General features: G+C 40.7%; 1 protein-coding gene across 1 annotated transcript; it reads left to right on the top strand.

Annotated features, from left to right (window-relative positions):
• The first annotated feature begins 16705 nt into the window (after positions 1-16705).
• LOC114152425 (flocculation protein FLO11-like) lies at positions 16706-21724 on the top strand. The gene is made up of 5 exons (XM_028030331.1): positions 16706-20390; positions 20809-20878; positions 20981-21057; positions 21324-21388; positions 21496-21724. Exon 1 carries the CDS (start codon positions 16706-16708, stop codon positions 19331-19333), a length of 2628 nt encoding a protein of 875 aa, XP_027886132.1. The 3' UTR covers positions 19334-20390; positions 20809-20878; positions 20981-21057; positions 21324-21388; positions 21496-21724.
• The last annotated feature ends 298 nt before the right edge of the window (positions 21725-22022 follow it).

The following is a 22022-nucleotide window of genomic DNA, read 5'->3' on the forward strand; positions in this document are numbered from 1 at the left end:
CAGAGCTCTCCTAGAAAGGATAAGCTCTGCTTATGCTGCTCTTGGAGGCGTGGGTGTGTGTGTGTTCATTTCTTTTGTGTGCCCCCTTCCCTCCTCAGGGCTTTTCTTGCGTATGTGCTTTTGGTTTTAATGAGCAACGTGCTCGTTTGACCCTCTTCCTGTTGTAGTTGCAATGAGGTTATTGTGAGGCATGAAATGCGGGTCGTGGTCTGCTGGGTCGAGTAGCTCTTTCAATTAGGAAAGTCTGTAGGTTATCACGAAGTTTTATTAGTGAGCTCTTTCACGCGTACAGGGAATTAGTCCTTCATGTTGACGGCAGTGAGGCAACAAGCAGCAGCCTTAGTCAGAGTTCATCTCCATCTGTCATAATAACGAACTTAAGTGCATTGGACTCGGATTTTATGTGAGAACCAACACAAAGTAGCTCATAATTCTGAAAATAAATACATAAAACGATGCACGCTTTCAATTAGTTTTGGAAAAGGGCGACTTCCTTTTTCACAAAACGGAAACAAAAACGGGGTAGTTAGATTTTAGCAGTCGTCAAAAGACCACGAGCCATTTCTGCCGCTGACGTCTCGCGTTTGTTTTGGTTGTATTCACCCAGAATGCCCCCACGCGATACTCCACCTTCTGTTTTTGGAGCGGGTTTTCTTACACTTGCGTCTACATACGCATTCAAACCGCACCGGTTCACTTCAACTGAACTGAGACCTACAGGTTTTTAGACGTAGCATAGTTTGATTATGCATTCTCACCTCCCAAAACGAACCGGACTTTCTAGGCAAACAAACCAGAGTTTAATTAAAGTGAACTAAACGGAGGTGGTGTGAATGCACTCTTAGCTTTAGCATCCTGGAAGAACCCCTCTGTATTTTTGCTAAATAAAGACTCTAGGGGAGTTATCTACAAGTCTATGGACAACTTCCATAGACTTGTAGATAAAAAATGTATAACTATTCCTTTAACGGAGAACGATGTCCTCCGTGGGTGCTTTTTGGTGTGTGATGAAATCCCCTGCTAGCTTTGCTAACTTTAACCACCATTCAACCACATGTTCCTCGAATGGCTCTTGACACAGACAGCTTCCTCTCTCCCAGACCTCACCCTGACCCGTTAGCCAGTTTGCATCCTGACCGCTCCGAGTCTTCCTCAGCGGTCAGCGCGCTGCCAGGCCTCCTGCAGGACTCTAAAATAGCAAGGAGGGTTTAATGTGCCGACTAGGCCGACCCTAATCTCCCCTAATGCCCTGCTGCAGGGCGCTAACGCCGCTATCGGCATAGCCGCGTCTTCACTACAGCAGAGTGGGGCTAATCAGCAAAGCCGTGCCCTTTAACCTCTTTTAAAAAGCAAGATTAACGCGTTGGATTGGGATGAAGGTGTTTTCCATACGGAATGATGAACAACATTCCTCAGTTTAGCGGCCGGAGTTGGCCTCCAGCTGCCGCTCGCCTCTCCCTTTTTTATCGACAGAAGGGTTCCTCTATGGATCCTAATGGAATAATAATAAATTGTAATTGCAAAGAGCTCCCTCTCTCTCTCGCTGAGTCTTGATGCACTTTTTTTTTTTGCTATTGACCCGTCTGCAGTGAGCTGAAGCGTGAAACACCCCCGCGCTCCATATCGATTTGGCCTCCTGAACGAGAATGTGTTTTTTTTTTTACTGCCATTAAAACGTATTATCACACACACACACACACGCATGAACGAGCGCTAACGCACACGTCTAACCGCTGGACTCTAATCGCCCGAGACAACAGGTTAATGTCGCAGCACTGCGATGGGGAGAGAGTGCGTCCGATAAAGTGCAGAGATTAGGACTACCTGCTGGAAGGCCTGTCCTCAATACCACAGGCTTCTAAACACATCTGCTAGCATTGTTTAACATCCCTGTTGTACAGAGAGGCGGATTACCGCTCGCCACCCCTCCCCGGTTTGCTTCCCCCAGAGGAGGAGGGGGAAGAAGACCGTGCAGCAACATGGACCTTATCCCAGATAAATCTGTTATCTGGAGGTTTCTGTTGGGAGATTAAAGATGGGGAGGGAGAATAGCAATATGGGAATAATCCCATCCAGTTTCAAGTTTCACCTTTTTCTCAAACCTCCTGCAGTTTGAAACCAGGCAAAAAAAAAAAAAAACATTAATCCTGACCACCACTCAGAGGGTTTCGTTTGGGATTATTCTACCTTCTGCCCGTCCATGACAAATGTTAAGTGTAGTTCTCTTTGTCACATCTGCTCTGTTTATTTAGGCCAGTCTCTTTTTTTTTTTTCATCCAGTCTTTCTTAAAAACCTAATGAAAAGGATTTGGTGCAAAATGCGTCGGAATGAGTACCAAATTTCATCGCCCGTTGATCATAACGGGCATCGTCTTCAGTCAGAGGCTTCTTCACAGTCACTGTAGTACAGACTGCTATGGGAGATCCTTCCTGGCAACAGCCATCAGCATCCACTACCACTCTTTGAAGAATCTTGGTTAATATGAATTACAGTAACATTTAATTTCCCTCTGGAATCCATAAAGCATTTTTGAATGTGATTTTGAATTAAAACTCATTCTATAGATTCATGACACACAGATACAGTAGATATATGTACTTCCTGTTTTGCCAATTCAAATTATGATGACGCACAACAAATCAAAGTTTACAAAAAACACCAATAGAAAAAAATACAGAAATATAACCTACTGCAAAGTATTATCGTTTCCACCAGAGCGCACTGGAATCTTGACTTAGGAACTTTAGGAAGCGCAGAAAACATTGGATGAGTCCTAAAGTCATGGAAATAGGATCTAAGAGAGAACTAGGTGTGGGTTGACACTCTGGCGATTGGAGATTGTCTGGCAGTTCCTTAAATGAATGCAGCCTAATGAGGAGGGGAAGCTCAGGTGCAAAGACAGCTGCCTGCTGGGCCAAACCCCACTAGGAGTGGAGAGGAAAAAACACCACAGAGTAGCTGTTTCCATTGCAAATGTGCTCAAAACATTGTCAATATTATGCTAGTATAGGATATTTTGCAATTGCAGTGTTTCCATTAAAGGAGAAAGACAATTAAAAACGTGTGAATAAGTTTGCTCACATGATGTTACACGTTACATGTTTTTCAATGAGCCATCAAACGCGCCATCATCGTCCAACTACTTCCTGTCGTCGTCTTCTTTGCACCAGTGGCATCGTCCAGGTTGCTTTGACATCAGCCCTCAGGTGTCTCTGGTGTCTCTCATCTTCCTCTTGGCAGAACACCACGGATTCTCAAAGCGGGTCTAGTTCATGCTAGTTTGCTGACCAGTGCAGCACAGTGGTACTATGGGTAATAAAGCAGGTACTTATATATTCCGGCAGTGTGGCCAGGTGCCAAGTCCTGCTGCTTCAATCTGGTTCAGGAGTGGTTGCCATGGTGATAACCCATGTTCTGGCTGTGTCTGTGTGTGCCGACTCTTAAAACTCAAAATCTGCAGCTGCAGTCCATACTTGGTGAATCTCCACCAAAATCTAGAAAGAGGTTTTTTTGATGATCCTCAAGGCTGCAGTTCTGCTGTTGGTTGAGTTCCTTTTTTATTACGCTTTTTCCTTACACTCAACTTTCGTTGGATACAATATTTCATAAACCAGCAACTTACCTCTTGTGGTTTACTTTCATAGGACCATAACACTATTTCTGTTTTTAAAAGATTTTTTTACTAGTCTTTTTTTTTTTAACTGAACATAGAGACAAATTTCACGAGGGCATTCCGATTGTTTCTCATGATTCTTTTACTACTTGATTGGTGATGCTTTTGATATTTATCAAACAGCTTTCTGTCTTTACTGCAATGATAATTTCCCCCAACACTACGTAGGTAAAACTCAAGGAAAAGCTGTATCGATCCACTCATAGCAGGAAACTGGGCAGCCGGTCCCTGACCGAATCTTCGTAGAACACACATACAAAAGACAGGGCTGCCTAAAAACGCAAAATATTTAGTTCACTAGTTTAAAATTCCTCTTTGTCTCGTAGTTTTCAGATTAATTAGGACAGTTTGTCTTTCTCGTTTAAACCTTTTGGTTGTTTGGTTTGGGAATTTCCTTCATTCAACTAATCGGTTGTAAAGGAATATTCATTTATATCCAATTTTTGACTCCATTGGTTATTATCTCTTATTGATTGCAATCTTTCGTTCAACCGTTCATTTTTTAAAATTTAATATTAAAATCTAATCTTGAAAAAATATATACATGTCAATATGCCGCCCAGTATTATATCATGGTAGTGAAAAGAATTCCTTCTTCTGATTGCTTTTTGTTCATGAACATTAAAATCATTTCATATGTCTACAGAAGGTAATGTCTTTTTGGAGCTGCAGCCGCTGCGTCACACCAAAGTCTCGAATTAGGTTCTTCTCCTAACGAGACCTCTTCATTAACCCTTCATCAGCATCATTTTTTATTACAGCTCCGGGCATTTTACAGTATTCCCCAGTGCTGACTGAGTCGTGTCAATGCCATCCTCAACCTAAATGTCGCTCGCATCCCTCCCCCAAATCGCCGTCGTCCCCCTCCGTTCCCCATCCCCCCCTTCCTGACAGCAGCAAGTAGCCGGAGACTGATCACCCAGTTCATTTGGCCGGCGCCCTGGGGGATTCCCTCTCGTTGGTAGGACTCATGTGGAGACGCAAACACACACATGCGTTCAGTTTAAAATCATTCATGGCCGTGTCAATTTTGATTTATAGTTGCCTTGTTTTTGATCAATTGCACAGGCCCGGCATTTTGAGCTGAACAGCCCTGGAGCTTACAGCAGATGAAAGGTACGATTACAGATGTGATCGCACATTAAAGCCTAACATTGTAAAAAATAAAAAAGAAATGTAGAAGAACACCTTGCATAGCCTTGAATGCACCATAGTCAGTCATAATATTATTTTAAAGAGGCTACAGTATGTTGTAGACCAGGAAGGAATGACACAAGGTTGGTTTAGATCTTATTTGTCCGAAACATTACAGCTCATGTTTGAATATTCACACACCAGAATCAGTTCTGGAGTTCAGTGCTTGGGTCAGGTTTCATTATTTATTTTATACAGCCACTTGAGCTTGTCTATATTTTTGTCTCATAACATTAACAAAGAAAACTATCATCTGGATTTTATACAACAATAAAAATCTGAAATATATCCATTCATGTCTACTTACTCTTATAACTCTCAGCGCAATAAATTGCCTTCTAAAGTCACTGAGTTAGCAACTTAAACTCGTCTGTGTGTACTTAAAACACACAGACGAACATAAATTTAGATATTCTGTAACACCATTAAGAAGACCAAGGAACACAGTAAACAGGTCAGGGAACAGGCTGTGAAGAACTTAATAGCAAAGTTAGGTGATAAAATAATATCCCAAAATTTGAATGTAGACCATTCAATCCGTCAATTCACTGCAAAAACACAAAATCTTACTATGTATTTTTTGGACTAGTTTCCAGTACTTGGAAAAAGACAAAACTAACATAAGAGTCTCTCTTCAGCATGAAATATGAGCTTGTTTTAAGTAAATAATTTCTTAATATTAATAAAAAGCTACTTTTAAGTTAGTTTTGCCTTATTTCAAGTGTACTGAGATATTTGCACTAGAAACAAGAATAAAAAATACTTGGCACGATAAATTCTGTCAGCGTGGTTAGTCTAGCCACTGTTTTAATGAAAGGAACGACCGTTTCTCACTGATCAACGACATGTTAAGGATAACACCGAGCAGCCATGTACAGCCAGAAAAGATCATGTTTCGCATTAAATTTAAAAAAAATAAAAGTAGCACGCTTATTCCAGGTGGTGTCACTGAGAATCTGTGGCAGAAACTAGAGCCGCTGTAATATCGGTGCCGCACGCTGAGAGCTCTTCCAACGACAACGCGAGCAGCCGAGTCTGGGACCAGCTGAAGTTTATTGACAGATTTGTGTGTTGGACCAGAGAGAAGAGAATTGGCTCTTAAAATACAATACCATAATCGATAAAAGAAGTAACAGGAGCACAGATTAGAGTGGCTGTGCTGATGTCCCGTAAGTGGACTACTAATATGTTGCTGGGATGATAATTAAAAAAAAACCTTGAGTCTTGGAGCACAAAAAAGAAAACTCACTGCATTCGGTTTAGATTGAACCAATCTGTGAAGAGCTCCAAAAGGATCAAACAATAGAAATGCAGCAGTAGATTTTGGAAGAATTATTCAAATACGGTAAACACCCATAATTATAAGACAGCTGTGTTTTTGTTTTGACGAGCTCCGTGGCAACGCCCACAAAAACCAGCTGAATGTCCTCGTAGTGCTGGCCTCTGGCATTGTTCTGTGCAGGCAGCAGCGGCTGTGCAGCAAGTCCTGCTGGTGTCTAACATGTCTTGGTAATGTGGTGGGATTGCTCCCACCCATCGCCCAACGAAGCAAATGGCAGGAAGACAGCCATAGAAGGGAGGCGCTGCTTTAAAGAGTCACTCGGGTCGGGAAGGACATAAAATTTGTCTGCTTTGTCAGGACGGTACTCTCCCCTGAAAATGTGTTTAACTTACTCATCTCTGTATGAAGATACAGGTTCACCCAGACAAGAATGAAGACATTTTATTTCAGCACACATTTTAATATAAAATTATATATAATTGGGCGTGCCGTGGTGGCGTAGTGGTTAGCGCGACCCATATTTGGAGGCCTTGAGTCCTCGACGCGGCCGTCGCGGGTTCGACTCCCGGACCCGACGATATTTGCCGCATGTCTTGCCCCCTGTCCTTCCCTGTTTCCTGTCAGCCTACTATCATATAAGGGACACTAGAGCCCACAAAAAGACCCCCTGGAGGGGTAAAAAAAAAAAAAATTATGTACAATATAATTACTTCAGTGGATGTACTGGAAAAGATTCCAAGCACACGGCCCTGGGGAACGCCACCGTTAAGGATGATGATTGGAAATCTTTAAACTAAATCCGACCGAGTTTGATGCAAGATTGTGGTTAGTAGTTTACTTACACTTATAGTAAATATGTGTCATACAATTTTATGAATTTATTTTTACCAGCTCTTCTTTAGTCCAATACAGACTCGGTAAATAAATAATCGATTAGCAGAACTGCATTGAAAATGTTAAAGACGTAAACTTCAAGTAAAAACAATTACCCCATTTTGAACGTGTTTAGGAATTCTCGTCTGAGTAACCGTCCCTCATGAGGGCTTTTCATTAAACCCCAAAGGTCCAGATTTTATGTGGCACCCTGTCGACATCTAATTATACCGTGAAAACAATCCCGTCTTGTAATCAGTTTAAACATGACGGACAGCTTTACACGTCTTTTGTTCAGTAGTTTGCATATGTGTGAGTGTGTCCCCCCCTGGTCTCGTGTTGTGTGTATTCCCACTGAGACAGAAGCCCATCTGACTAAGCCGGGACATATGCTGCTCTCATGTAATGGGCCCCCACATACAGACACAAGTGTCTGTACAGAGCAAGCTGGCGAATCCTGGGATTATTTGAACTTTTTACTGCCTTTATTAGCACACACACAGAGGAACAGAAACAGCCCTTTTCATGTTTACTAGCGTAAGTAACGCCAAAGTGCTAATTTCACTTTGCCGTTACCTACATTACAAATTACACCCACTTTAAAACCATGTCACAATGTTAAAAGAAGCAACCTGACATCCTTGTTTTTTATAACCTGAATATTTTCGCCTAAGTCTTAAAATCTGGCATTCATAACGGTCTTAAAGCTGGCACGACGTAATCAGATCCAGGCAGAAGTCGTGACGTTGAGCCACATTAAGTCCATGTGAGTTCAGAAAATGGTTTATCTAGTGGACTGTATTCGGGTTTTAGCGAGAACTGGAAGCAGGAAGTGATGGCGCAGCACTGCCAAGAGAGTTGTAATGACTTAGCTGGAGGAATGTCAGAGGCGGTGTGAGTGTGACGGGGTCACGGCCGTGGCATGAGGATAATCCTGCTTCAAATGATCAATGACCGAGTCATGGTAGTGCACACATTGTAGCAGGATCATCACCCAGTGGGAAGGGGAGAAACACAGCTTCATTCTCTCTTTTTCTGTGTAAATAAACTCCTGAAATACGTGAGGTTTTAATTGTATTAAACCAGATTTGTTTATCAACAAAATGTAGCCACATTAAAACTGATAGAATCGTTTTTTACTGCTTAAAGTAGTTGGTACATTTCTGTAATTAGTAGAATTGATCAATAAAAGCCAGAAAAGTGACCTGATACTGGACCCGATGTAAATCATGTATTTATAACATGATTTATACATTTTTACTTTTATAGCGAAGGAAAAACGTTTTAGGATGTTACATCTATGTATGTGTAAGCCTTATTGACATGTTTTGTTGTGACAGGGAACCCAAAGAAATGCAGAAAAGACAACACGAGAATCGTCATACGCATGAAGATTCATCTTTACGTTATTTTTTTATGTACAAAGTTGAAGAAAATCTAAAAACAAAACTAACTAAATGCTGAGGAGGTGATTGGGTTGAAACAATCAGGTGAGAGTAAGAAGCAAAGTGTTTGTCAGCTGAGCGGAGACCACAACTGGTTACATGACTAACAAAACTGAAAACAGGAATGATCCCAGACAATAAACCATGAAATAAGTAAACAGAACAGAAATAAATAATTAAAAACAAGACATTTTAAAACCAAAGAATAAGTAAAAGTCCCATAATTACAACAAAATGATTACATTTCTAACTCTATTAAAAAAATAATAATAACAAAAGCAATATAAGTAAACTGGCTACAAATTGTTTTTCATACCCATTATGGTTGGGCTTTGGATATTGGTTTTATGGCTCAAAAATCATCACTCAGGATGCCATTATCCAGGGTAAAAAGTTATCTGTCAGTTTGACCAGAATGAGCTCCAGTGAATGAAGATTAGAGACTGTAAGGAAATATGTGTTAATTAGCGTTAAATTTAAGGGTTTTTTTTCATTATCTTCATTGTGTGTCAGATAAATCATATTTATCTGAACTGGATAGGTCTAACCTGGATGGAGGTTCTATAAAACACACATAGGTCTAAAGCCTATTTATTTTTAATGGGGGGTTTTGCCGTGGGGTGCACCATGAAAGACATGATCTTGTGTTTAGGCTGTTAAAACCTGTATATAATTCTACAGTGATTTAAAAAAATAAACAGGTATAGTTAGTGAAACCTAATTGTGAAAACAAAAACATAGTTAAAACCTATTTGCCTCCTCATTATATATAGGTTCACCTGAAAAGAACATTCCTGTTCATTGGTCTACAGACTCAGTGGACCGCTTCCAAGTCCATCACTGGGACAAAAGATACAAGGGACAAAAGACTATTCACACACACACACACACACACACACACACACACACACACACACACACACGCGCGCACGCGCGCGCGCGCGCGCGCGCGTGTTTGCGTGGCTACCTTTGTGGGGGCTTTCCATTCACTTCCATTCATTTCTACTACCTAAACCGTATCCTTATTCTAACCATAACCATTACATACCTAACCAAAACTCAGTTCACACCTTAGTCTAAATCTAACCCCTGACCCCAAAAGTAGCACTCCCCCTTGTGGGAACCAGGCTTAGGTCCCCACAAGGAGCAGTGGGTCCCCACAACGTAGTATGTGTCAGGAAAATGGTCCCCACAAGGTATTACAAACAAACGCACACACACACACACACACACACACACACATTGGGTCACCAACTGAGAATCATCAATTGAACTAAGACATTTTTGGACATCATGAGACAAACCGAGGACAGGAAAAAAGTTTCAGAACTGAACTGAACACCTAGTTACCAATAAAGTGACTGCTGAAGGTTGCACTGTTGAGTTGATTTATTTATTTTTAATAACTCCAGGAATAATTGTAGAAAGGTTCAAAAGGGTCCTTTTGCAAGACACGATAAACTACTACTTAAAACAGTCCTGTTATTATCTACGCATGATAATACTCCCACAGAGACCAAAGCTGTCGGCCATTATCCGAGCTGAACAGAGGCGATCACAGCCAGCAGGTCCTCCATTGATTGTGGAAGTCCCCGGAGCCAACGCAGCTGCTGTTAATGCCTCTGAGGTAACCACTGGCAACGCCCCGATCAGGTCTGGTCACAGTCCTAAATTGACCAAATGATAATTGTGCTAATCCAGCGGCATCTAATGCCCTTTCTTACGTAGCAGGACACAGTGTTGACTCAACCACAGTTCAAGCTCCGGGTCTTATGAAGCTTTTTTTTCTTTCACATTTCTGAGCAGTGGATCTGGAACAAACGTCCAGAAAACACAGAGTTCCTTTAAATCAAGGCTAAGCCTGTGTAGAGTTGCTTTCGACCCATAATCACTGGAATATTGACCAGCATATTTGATGCACATCAATGATTTTCTCATCAAAATGCAATGTTTGTTACTGGTTTCTCAATTAGTGACTACATGTTGTTTCTATTTTTGTGTTTTCATGATTTAAATTGCATCGTTGCTGAAATGTGCTACATAAATAACATTGACTGACCTTGTCAGCACACAGCCAAAGTTTAAAGTTTAAATGGCATCACAAAGTTGGTAAACTTCCACTGTTGCTCTTTCTACTTTCCAATGGACACAAGTCAGACTCTGGATGTACAAAACATACTCTTAAAGAAAAAATGCAAAAGTTTGAATATCTTTCCGTGACAAAGTCGGGTTCCGAGTACAGGCGCCCCACATTTTCAATCCGTACCTTGTGACTGGCGCACAGAGATTACCCAACATGCCCTCCATTCACAAATCCAAAATAGCCCTTCCTTTCCGCCGGCCGAGCACAGCCAATCAAGAGACCAGCAGAAACGCAACAGTTACCAGCCGCTCCTTTCAGATCTACTGATCCGAGACCTGTTAGCATCCACTCCCACAATCGCACACTGGACCTTTCAGCGGGGACATAAAGAAAATGCTGTGAGTCCTACACAACAGAACAAAAAGTCTCCTTAGCGAACAATTAGGATTCCAGCCTTCCATACCTTTTCTCTCTCTCCCTGTGTCTCTCCGAAATCCCCCGAAACCTAAGCTGATGTTTAGGGTGAAAGTGTGAAGAGGTGCTATTGCAAGAAACAAATATTTTTAAAAAAAGCACCTGAGGCTTTGATTAGGCCGAATAAATCTGCAGGAGTTAGGGGCAAGCGACAGTCTGTAAATTGGATATGACAGGCAATCTGGGTGCCATAAAAGCCGCTTCACCTTCCGTCCTGATGAGGTGCTCCAGTGAAGACTTGTTTTACGGATGCAATTTTGCCTTAATGTTTCCCCTGCTGGCACTAAGCCGCCGTGTTGCGCTCGGCAACCTGAACAGGGGCCCCTTATTATCGACAACCTTTAGCAGTTCCCAGTATATTACGCGCTCCTCGTCTCGGGGATGGATCGCGCGGTTTCTGAAAGCATCTATTTCACAATGTAAGCGTCAGCCGGCTTTGTGGATTACAAATTTTTCAATTTCCCAGAGGAGAATCCATGTCTTTGTGCAACAGATTTATTTATTTATTTATTTGTTTTTTGACTCGTTTAGTCTCTAAATTGAAACTTTTATAAGCAGTGACAAGTGGGTTGTTTCAAGGACAAACAACCCACACAAAAAAACGAGTTCTCGTTTTTTTGGGTGTTTAAATGTTATGTAAAGCAGCACACGCGTGTCACCCAATTACTTTGTGTGGCTCTAATTACATGCAGGTACAACGATGAGATGCTGGTTTTTGTAAGGGTTTTTTTTTGCCACAGCAAGAAGGATGTGAGGCTTCAGGTTCAGTGCAGAATTCAGTTTTATTTGAAAGTACGAGCTTTTGACCAAAACAGCTCTGGATATGAAGACTAAATAGAAACAAAAGGGAAAAAGTTATTTAAAAACCTGGATGTTATTCAGAATTAGATTTTTTTTTAAATCAACAACATATTTTTCTGTTTTTTTGTTTGTTTTTTTCAAATGTTTTTGCAAACTATTTTTCTGAAGCTGATTATGTAATTTGGATCAATAAAGTATTTTTGAATTGAATTCTTCTTTTTTGCGACAGAGAGAAGTTTTCTCATTTAAAGGTCCGAAACTGACATAGTTAAGAATGAAAGCAGAAATATAATGTCACACCAGTCGTGTAAGTTTTAAAAATGTCATTGGGGCGTGCTGTGGTGGCGCAGGGGTTAAGCACAACCCATATATAGAGGCCTTAGTCGTCGACGCGGCTGTCGCAGGTTCGATTCCCTGCCTGGCGACCTTTGCCGCATGTCTTCCCCCTTCTCTCATTACCCTCTTTTCTATCAATTCTCTGTCAAATAAAGGTCACTATAGCCAATAAAATCTTTAAAAAAAAATAAAAATAAAATAAAAAAAGGGGCGTGCTGTGGTGGCGCAGGGGGTTAGCACGCCCCACGCTTGGAGGCTTTAGTCCACGGCGCGGACTTCGCGGGTTCGACTCCCGGTCCCGACGACCTTTGCTGCATGTCTTCCCCCCTCTCCTCACCCTCCTTCCTGTCTGCCTACTGTAGAAAAAATACGAGCCACTAGCGCAGCAAAAACTCTTCGGAGAAAAAAAAAAAAATAAATAATTTAAGTCATTACACTAGTTGGCCAGTAGGTGGCAGCATACGGAGTGATAAACAAGATAACGCGATACTTGTATTATCTGCGTTATTTGTGGTCCAAGTTCTCTCACGCGCCAGTGCGTGCGTTCGTCAATGAATGTCATGGAAACGACGTTAGCGTCCTCAAGCCTATAAATGACGCTGACCTTCTGAGTTCTTTCCCCTTTGCGACGGGACTTTTGAGAGAGACGCCTGAAGGAGCCTTTACAGCCTCGGAAGGTTTGAGCTTGTTGAAAAGTCTGCTGTGCAAAACTTGCTAAAGAAGCACTTGCTGAAATACGCACTTGCTGAAGAAACCCGTGGATAACAAACCTGCGACAGACGGTTCCTGGCCAGAAGAAGAAGGAGGAGGAGGACCAACAGGGTGACCAGCTGGAAGGTTAAAATCATTCTTCTATTATTTTTAATAAACGAAAGCAAATTATTACTAAGATATTAGTGACTTGTTTAGTTTATTTTGTGTTTGTGTGTGTTTTAAAGAAATACTGACTTCTGTAGAAGAAAAAGACAAGTAGCATTCTTTGCTAGCATAGATCGTTCTTAACTAATGAGCCTTTTTCTGAACTGAATTTCGCTGGAAATGTCAGGAATGTTAAACTGTGGTGTAGTGAGTCAATAAATATATGTATTTTACTTAATTATAGTTAAATTAGTTAAATTAAATGTCTCGAAAATGATCTTGGTTTTTGACCGTTATTTTTTGAAAAATGCCATGATAAACATTCCGTTTCCATGGATACGATAAATGAAATACGTTAAATATTTAATATTATTTTTGAAAAAACATTCAAAAGAATAGAATTAACTTTTATAATAGCCTATATTTTAATTGTTTAATTTAATTATTTCTTTCAAGAAAGGGACATGTTGATCTGATTTGTATTATAATTTTTTTGCATAGCCAGGAAACATGAATTGATTTGAAAAAACAACAATGGTGATATTTAATCTAAGAGTATCAGGTTTGATGACTTTGGTGTCCAATTCTTTGAAATTTTGATGACTTCTTTGAAATATATAGCTTTAATAGGTCTCTTGCATTTGTGGGGTGAAACAAATTTGTGAGTTAATTTAAATAGTTTTGTGACTTATGTGTTAGCTTATTGACATTTGTGGATAAATGTCTGGGATATTAACACTGGTGTTTGAGAAAAACTGTTATGCTGGTTTGAAAAAAAAAAAAAACGGTAAGATTTCTGTCCAATTTTTTGAAAAATGCCCGGACAAACACACGTGGTTTCCATGGTAATCACATCAGACTAGCGGCTTATTAGGACACTCGAAGACGCTTTACATAAAATTTCCATTCATGCACACGTTCACACACTGAAGATAATAAGCTAATGGATTGTACCCACCGATGTTATGTCATGCCAACAATAAACTCCAGCTAAAGGTGGGAGAAGTGTCTTGCTCAAGGACACAACGACAGAGGCGGACCATTGCAGGGCAAACTCCTACCACTGTCGCCCCAGTAATAAGCATTATAAGTGTGTGTGTGTGTGTGTTTGATTTTAACAAACAAAATAATGATTTCTTTGTAAAAAATCAGTTTTGATGACTTTGGTGTCCAATTTTTGGTAAACTGGATGGTTCTTTTTCATTTTTTTAAAAAAGCCCAGAAAAACATATTTAGTTTCCATGGATACGTTGGTGACATTATTTAAAATGACTTCAATAAAAAATTAAGAAACACTTTTCAAACGTGTGCCTCCTACTATCTAATGATAGACTTTAATATATATGTTTAGTTTTATTACATGGTGAACTAAATTTAAAAGGAAAAAAAACATTATTTGAGTTGGTTAAAGTCAGCTTTGATGTTCATTTTTGGAAACTACAACTCTGTCTAGGAAAATATAATTAGCATTTTTGGGGTGCAACGTATTTGTGAGTTAATTGAATTTGTTTTGTGATTTATATGCTGGTTATTTGAAATTCTGGAAGATGTCAGTAATGCTGACTGGAGTTGTTTTGGTTTGAAAGAAGGTTTGGAACCAGCTTTTTGAAAAATGTTTGTCGTCTCCATGGATACATTGATTAAACAATAACACACAACTTTATTCTTAGAAAAGTCTTTAAAGAACAATCAATGTGTGCCTGTTGATTTCACAAAGTAACTAAATTATTTAGTTTATTGTAATTACTTAAGACCAGGAAAACCAGTGTTTTGCTCCATTGCATTTTAGTGACGTATCATTTTCAGAAGTTAGTTGAATGTTAACAGTGAATGTTAAAATTCATTAGAAACACATTGATCTCGGTTTCAGTGAATCCGGTTGTGATTAATTCGTTACTTAACATTTTTGGTGAGAATGTGGGGGTTTAACACTGCTTATCTGGTTTAAAAAGTTACTTCTGGTTTTAGAAGATCGGTTTTGATTTATTCAGATCTTTGGAATAAGAAGTCAGTGCCTGGACCAGGTTTCAGAAAATGCCTCAAAAACACATTTGGTCTCCTTGGACACGCTGCTTGAAATAAAACCTTAATGCTTGAATATTAGAAAAGTTTTTAGATATATATTTCTCCTGAACTATTTCTAAGTAGTTTAGGTTTAAACCTATTATTGTTTAGTTTTATTTTTCTAAGAAAGAGGAGTTTTGAATAATTAGTTGTTTATGAAATGCTGTGTTGGTCATTTGCATATTTGGAGCTGTAATATATTTTCACGCTGATTACGTTTTCAGAAAGAGTCGGCAATATTAATAGTGGTGTGGTGATTGGAAAACATTTTATTGTAGTTTGAGAGGATTACTTTTAGAGAATCCATTTTGTTGATGTTTTTGTCTCCATGGAGATGGTAATATTGAAAGAAGCATTTGGAGAAATATAATTGTGTGAACATTCATCTGAGTTTCTTGCTGGGTTGTGTGCAGCCATGATCTTCAGACTGATGTAATGAATTTCATAACACTACCTTCAACCATAACTGACCCATTTGGAGTAATATTAACATGTGATAATAAGACTTTGAGGCATCATGCACACATAAGGGATGCAGATTATTATTTTAATTATTTTATCTCCAGACAAAATATAATGGCCATTTTAACACTGGATATGGATCTCTAAAAAAATAAGCAATATTATTTTTGTAGGAGGGAACCCCTGGAAACGGAGGAAGGGCTACTTATGGTGGCCTGTTTATTTAGATCCCCAATCTTTAAACTTAATTAATTTTACAGGTGTACATTTCTGCTGTTGGCTATATGTGGGAGTATGAAGGTAGTACCGATGGGGTGTCAGACTAGCTGTCTTTGTGATTGTGAAAAATTGTGGTAGCTCAAAGGAATTTAGTTTGATTTACTACAATTAACATTTTGGTAATTTACAAATGCTATTGGAAACATATATTTTTAAACTTTGATACTTTTAAATATTAAAATTGTGTAAGCAGTGATTTAAGTGTAATAATTATGAATGGATAACATATCTTATCCCTGGCTATTGTTAAGAATGATAAATTGTACCTCAGCATCAAAGATTTGTGAGGATGGGTTGTTATATAAGGGTAAACTGAGTAACTTGTTGCAGTTTTATTTTATTCACACTAATGGAATAATATTAGATTACAGGTGTTTCATTAGCTATTAAGACATCCTAAACACACTTTATAGCTCTTTAATTTATGTTTCCAAATGTTTAAGAGTTTATGGTTAGGGGTGAATTACCAATAAGTCTAAATTTGATTTGTTGTCTCTAATGACTGATTGGTACCAAGGTGAAGCTGCAAGTTCGTTTGTCTGAGTGACGATGGTCCATACATGTTTGATCATTGAGTTTTAGAGTTTATTGTTGTGGTTTTTATGTAAAATTGTATTTTTTGCTGTTTTTTGTGACTAACGATAAGCTATATTTGTTTTATCTCTTAATTCCCGTCCTTATTGTATAATCATACACAATGGCATAGCAATAATATTGTTCATTAAATATATTCAAGGAAAACAAACACATTCACAAACCTGGGTTATTGTATTGTTGGTATTTCAGTGTTGTCTCTAAACATTGCTTTGGACTTTTGTGAAGGTCTGGATACTGAATTGTAGCTTTTTTTGCTTTGTTTCTTTCCTTCACAGCCCATACCATGGCGCTTCCAGCAGATGGATCCCCAATGTTGGAGGGACATCCAGATAATGGTAAGGATCACGGTAAGGTGTGGTCAAACGAAGCCGAGGAAGACGAGGTAGGTAATGCCGGTACTGCCGGCTCTAGTTGTAGTTCTTCTACTAGCTCTAGTGGTAACTCTTCTACCAGCTCAAGTGACGACGAGGCTGATAACGAAGACCAGGATGACTTTAAGTCCCGACTTTGTTTTGTCAAGGTCATTGTAGGAAAGCTTCAACAGTCATTGAAACATCACAATTCGACGGTTGTTCAGCGGGGCGCCGCTAAGAGTAGTTCAACAGTGGAGCGTGCCAGTGCTGCGTCACAGCTGCTTGAGATTCTTCCCCAAAATTTCAAATACAAACAAGACATTGGGGTAGCTCAGAAGCCTCAAGAAGACAAGGCTCCCTGTACTTCACTTGAATTCGCATCTGGACTTGACAAACAGGAAGAGCCCATTTTGCGTCCAGAGAACCCCAGACCTATCGGTACCTCGCAACATCATCAGGTAGGTTTGGAAGAGGACGGGGCTTCTTTGACTTCCGGCCGCGCCAGGAGCACTACACAGAAGGTGGATTCTGCGAAGGAACACGACCCACCATCAAAGCTTAGTTTTGGTACAGTGCTTCCTTCCAGCTTTAAATTCACATGTGGACTTGACAAACCAGAAGAGCCCATTTTGTGTCCAGAGGACTCCACTCCTGTCAGTGCCTCGCCACAACCTCTGGCAGGTTGGAGAAATTTAGTGGCTTCTTGTACTTCCGGCCGTGCCAAGAGAACGGCAAAGAAGTTGGATGATGTGAAGGAGGATGACCCACCATCAAAGCCTAGTTTTGGTACAGCGCTTCCTTCCAGCTTTGAAGTCACATCTGAACTTGACAAACCAGAAGAGCCCATTTTGCATCCAGAGGACTCCAGTTCTGTCAGTGCCTCGCCACAACCTCTGGCAGGTTGGAGAAATTTAGTGACTTTTTGCCGCGCCATTAGAATTCCAAAGAAGGTGGATGATGCGAAGAAGGATGACACAACATCAAAGCCTAGTGATCAGGTAGGTTCGAAAGAGGACGTGACTCATGCGACATCTGTGACTGGCATAAACGGAAAGAGGACCAGGGACACTGTTGCTAAAGAGGAGCCCCCAGCCAAGAGGAGTAAGGACACTCTTGCTGAAAAGGAGCTCCCTGCCAAGAAGACCAGGGACAGTGTTGCTGAAGTGAAACTCCCAGCCAAGAGGACCAGGAATAGTGATGATGCTAGACAGGAGCCCTCTGCCAAGAAGACCAGGGACAGCATTACTGAAGTGAAACTCCCAGCCAAGAGGACCAGGAATAGTGATGATGCTAGACAGGAGCCCTCTGCCAAGAGGATCAGGGAGAATCAAACTGACTATGTGCTCCCCTCCAAGAGGACCAGGGACAGTGTTGCTGAAGAGGAGCCCCCAGCCAAGAGGACTAGAGACACTGTTGCTAAAGAGGAGCTCCCAGCCAAGACGGCACAGTGGTATAATGAAGATCCCATTTGGGACGAGGTCCTTCAAAGTATCGGCAGAAGGATGGCATGGAGATATGGTAAAGAATGGGAGGACGAGCCCATTCCGTCAACCCCTCTGTTCATTCCATACCGAAAGACAGACCATGAAGATCCTATTCTGTTATCCCCTGTCCTCAGTCCCTCCCCAAGGACAGCGTGTGAGGATCCTGGTCTGTCATCCCCTGTCCTCAGTCCCTCAACAAGGACGTCGTGTGAGGATCCTGGTCTCTCATCCCCTGTCCTCAGTCCCTCACCAAGGACGTCGTGTGGGTATCCTGGTCTGTCATCCCCTATCCTCAGTCCCTCACCAAGGACGTCGTGTGGGGATCCTGGTCTGTCATCCCCTGTCCTCAGTCCCTCATATAGAATGGCGCGTAAACTTCCTGTTTTGTTATCCCCTATCCAAAGTCCCTCACCAAGGACAGCGTGTGAGGATCCTGGTCTGTCATCCCCTGTCCTCAGTCCCTCATATAGAATGGCGCGTAAACTTCCTGTTTTGTTATCCCCTATCCACAGTCCCTCACCAAGGACAGCGTGTGAGGATCCTGGTCTGTCATCCCCTGTCCTCAGTCCCTCATATAGAATGGCGCGTAAACTTCCTGTTTTGTTATCCCCTATCCACAGTCCCTCACCAAGGACGTCGTGTGGGGATCCTGGTCTGTCATCCCCCGTCCTCAGTCCCTCGTATAGAATGGCGCGTAAACTTCCTGTTTTGTTATCCCCTATCCACAGTCCCTCACCAAGGACAGCGTGTGAGGATCCTGGTCTGTCATCCCCTGTCCTCAGTCCCTCATATAGAATGGTGCGTAAACTTCCTGTTTTGTTATCCCCTATCCACAGTCCCTTACGAGGGACGATGCAAGAGGATCCTTTTCTCTCATCCCCTGACGTCAGTCCTTCACCATCAACACACCGTGAAAATCCAACTTTGTCATCCCCTGACTTCCGTTTCCGGATGGAGACTGAAAAGGACAAAGAAGAGGAACCAACACCTTCAACATCTGGTGGAACGACAGCAAGAGCGAGTTCCAGACACGTGTGGTTTAGACCTCGCTACGTTTTAAGTGACTCTGATTAGATTGGGATCCGTAAAAACTGAAGACCTATTTGGGAAGTCACATTAGGACATCATCATTTCTCTGTTTTTTGGGGTTTTTTAAAATTAAAGCCAATGGGTTTCTAGCAAGCCCGTGGAAGCCTTACGTAGCGCCTTGCACCGGGGCTGTTCTTTATCCCGCTGCTAGATGTAGCATTTTAGATGGTGAGGATCCTGGCAGGTCTGAGGAAGCCTTAGGTAGCGCCTTGCACCGGAGTTTTCTTCATCTTTGCGATTTCTTCTCAACTCCCCCATGTTTCAGGGTGAAATAGCGGTTCTTCCCCACGCTGTGCTCTCCGATATAGTAAATTGTTCTTTCCTGTTCCTCCACTAATCCAGTCTCCAAGTTTTTAATCTTTCAGGTTTTAGCTGCTCATCGCTGGATCCTTTCGTCGTCGTCCATGTGGTTCCTGTCCTTCTGGACCCCTTGTTTTTCACGCTGCTCGTACGTTTTTCCACATTCACATGATACTGCTTGCCTCCTGCTGGTGGTGGGGACCATCAGCTTTACTAAATAAAAGTAGAAATAGAAATTCACTATTAGTAATTTAGAAACTGTTCAACCATGTAGAGTTAAAGTTTACATTAAGTAAGGAATGCTTGCCTGACAACATGTTGTATTAGAAACCAAATTAAAGCATCAGGACAATAAGAAATTAGAAGACAAAGGAGAACATAGACAGAATTTATGATTGAAGGATTTAATTAAAAGTTTTTATTCAGAGAGACACTAGAGAACAGGATCGGAGGAAAGGAAATGTAGAGCATGTGGAGTAAAGTTTTATGTAGATAAACTATTAATCTCATGAAACAAATAGTTTATATGGCTAACAGCATGTTCATGTGTTGCAACACAGCAAAATCACAGAAGATGAATAGACATTAAAAAAATACCAAACTAGTCTCTGGTTCGGGTTCAGACTTCTCAGATCTCTGATTCTCTGGTCGTCCCAGGTTGGATCTCCTCCGCCTGTAATCCTCCACCTTCAGCACCACCAGTCAGGTGGAGGAAGATAAGAGAACCCAGTTGACAAAAAAAGTAAGAAACTTATTTTCATTTTAAATATGGAAGAAATTGAGGTCAAATTTCAAAATTGTTCTTCCTTCTGTTCACGTATATTCTATTTGTTAACCCTGTTGTCTTTTCTCTGGATTTCATTTCTACATCAACTCATGTCACATGACATGAGTTGACCAACAATTAAAGCAGAAGACCAGCTCCGCCTGTAATCCTCCACCTTCAACACCACCAGTCAGGTGGAGGAAGATAAGAGAACCCAGTTGACTAAAAAAAGTAAGAACATTTATATCTACACAATATGATTAATCATTTCAAATATAGCTGCGGAGAGCTGAACTGAAAGTTAGAAACTGTCTGCTGTCCATGCATATTTTCCTCCTTAACTTTATCTTCTCTCTTTACTTCATTTCTCTGTGAACTCATGTGATGACTGGAGTTGACCAACAATTAAAGCAGAAGACCTGCTCCACCTGCTGATCTACTGGTTGTAACAGCTTGTGGGAAAGGTGAGGAGATGATGATGACTTTGATCAGAAAATCTCTTTCAATAATCTGTCATTTAGACAGAGATTAAGGAATGTGTGTCTGATCATGTGATGATTCCCCAGCATCACTGGACCAATCAGGCGAGAGAAGACAGAGAGGACTGAGGACTGAAACGAAAATACTCTGCCTGCCAAAAAAGGTAGACGATCCAGTGGCCCCAGGTTTACACACCATCTGTTGGTACTAAATACATTTTTTACAACCTTAACTTTTCTATAGTTGAGATTATTTTCTTAATTATTCAAGAATTGAAACCTTGGTTTTCCTTCCTGTTAGATCATATAAGCAAATAAAAGAAACAAATTTTAATGTGTAAAAAGTTTATTTACAGTGAGCAACGCTACAACACTTTTATACATACAGTGCAGTAAACAATTCTCATTAAATTCCCCCCCGTTGTGACAGGTTTGAGGCAGACCGACCGCTGGGGAGATGGACCTCACCTGACACCATTACTCTGGATGTAACAGGTAGGTGAGCAGAAACTGAAGCTGCTGAGACATCTCAGAAAAGTTTCAGCATTTCATAACGTGCGTTGGACTTTGCGTTTCTCAAGTTTGTTCTTCTGTTTCCTTAGCTCGACTCTGCTGTCAAAACATCAATGACTCGAGAAGCGGACAGCGAGATTTCTGGTGCCTGGCTGGAGACGAGATTCTGATTATTCAAGAGCCAAAACAAAATGTCAGAATAAATAGTTAGAAGGCAGATTTGTTTTCTATTTGTTGTTGTTTTTATTATTAATGCTCCACGACACAAAATGTATCACTGCTGTAACTCTTGAGTTTAATAAAATGTTCTTCTTTCAATCTGTTATTTCTGAAGTCTTTTTTTTTTTTTTTTTTTACCATAATCATTTTTGGAAACATTATATATTAAAGGAACGCCCACATTTTTAATAGAACTTCATGACTGATCAAAGCACAAACTGGAGAACAGGATTAAAAGAAATGTATTTGTTTTAGTAAGTGTTAATTAATTTGTAGTTACATCAATACAAAATTCACATCTTAAAAACAAACACAAGCCAGTCACACTGAAGAAGTATCCTGATGTTGACCTTCGACCCTTAGCTTCAACTGATTCACTGTAAGGTTGCGTAGAAAT

The sequence above is a fragment of the Xiphophorus couchianus genome, chromosome 10 (genome assembly GCF_001444195.1).
Source record: "Xiphophorus couchianus chromosome 10, X_couchianus-1.0, whole genome shotgun sequence".
In the NCBI taxonomy this organism is placed as follows: Eukaryota; Metazoa; Chordata; class Actinopteri; order Cyprinodontiformes; family Poeciliidae; genus Xiphophorus; species Xiphophorus couchianus.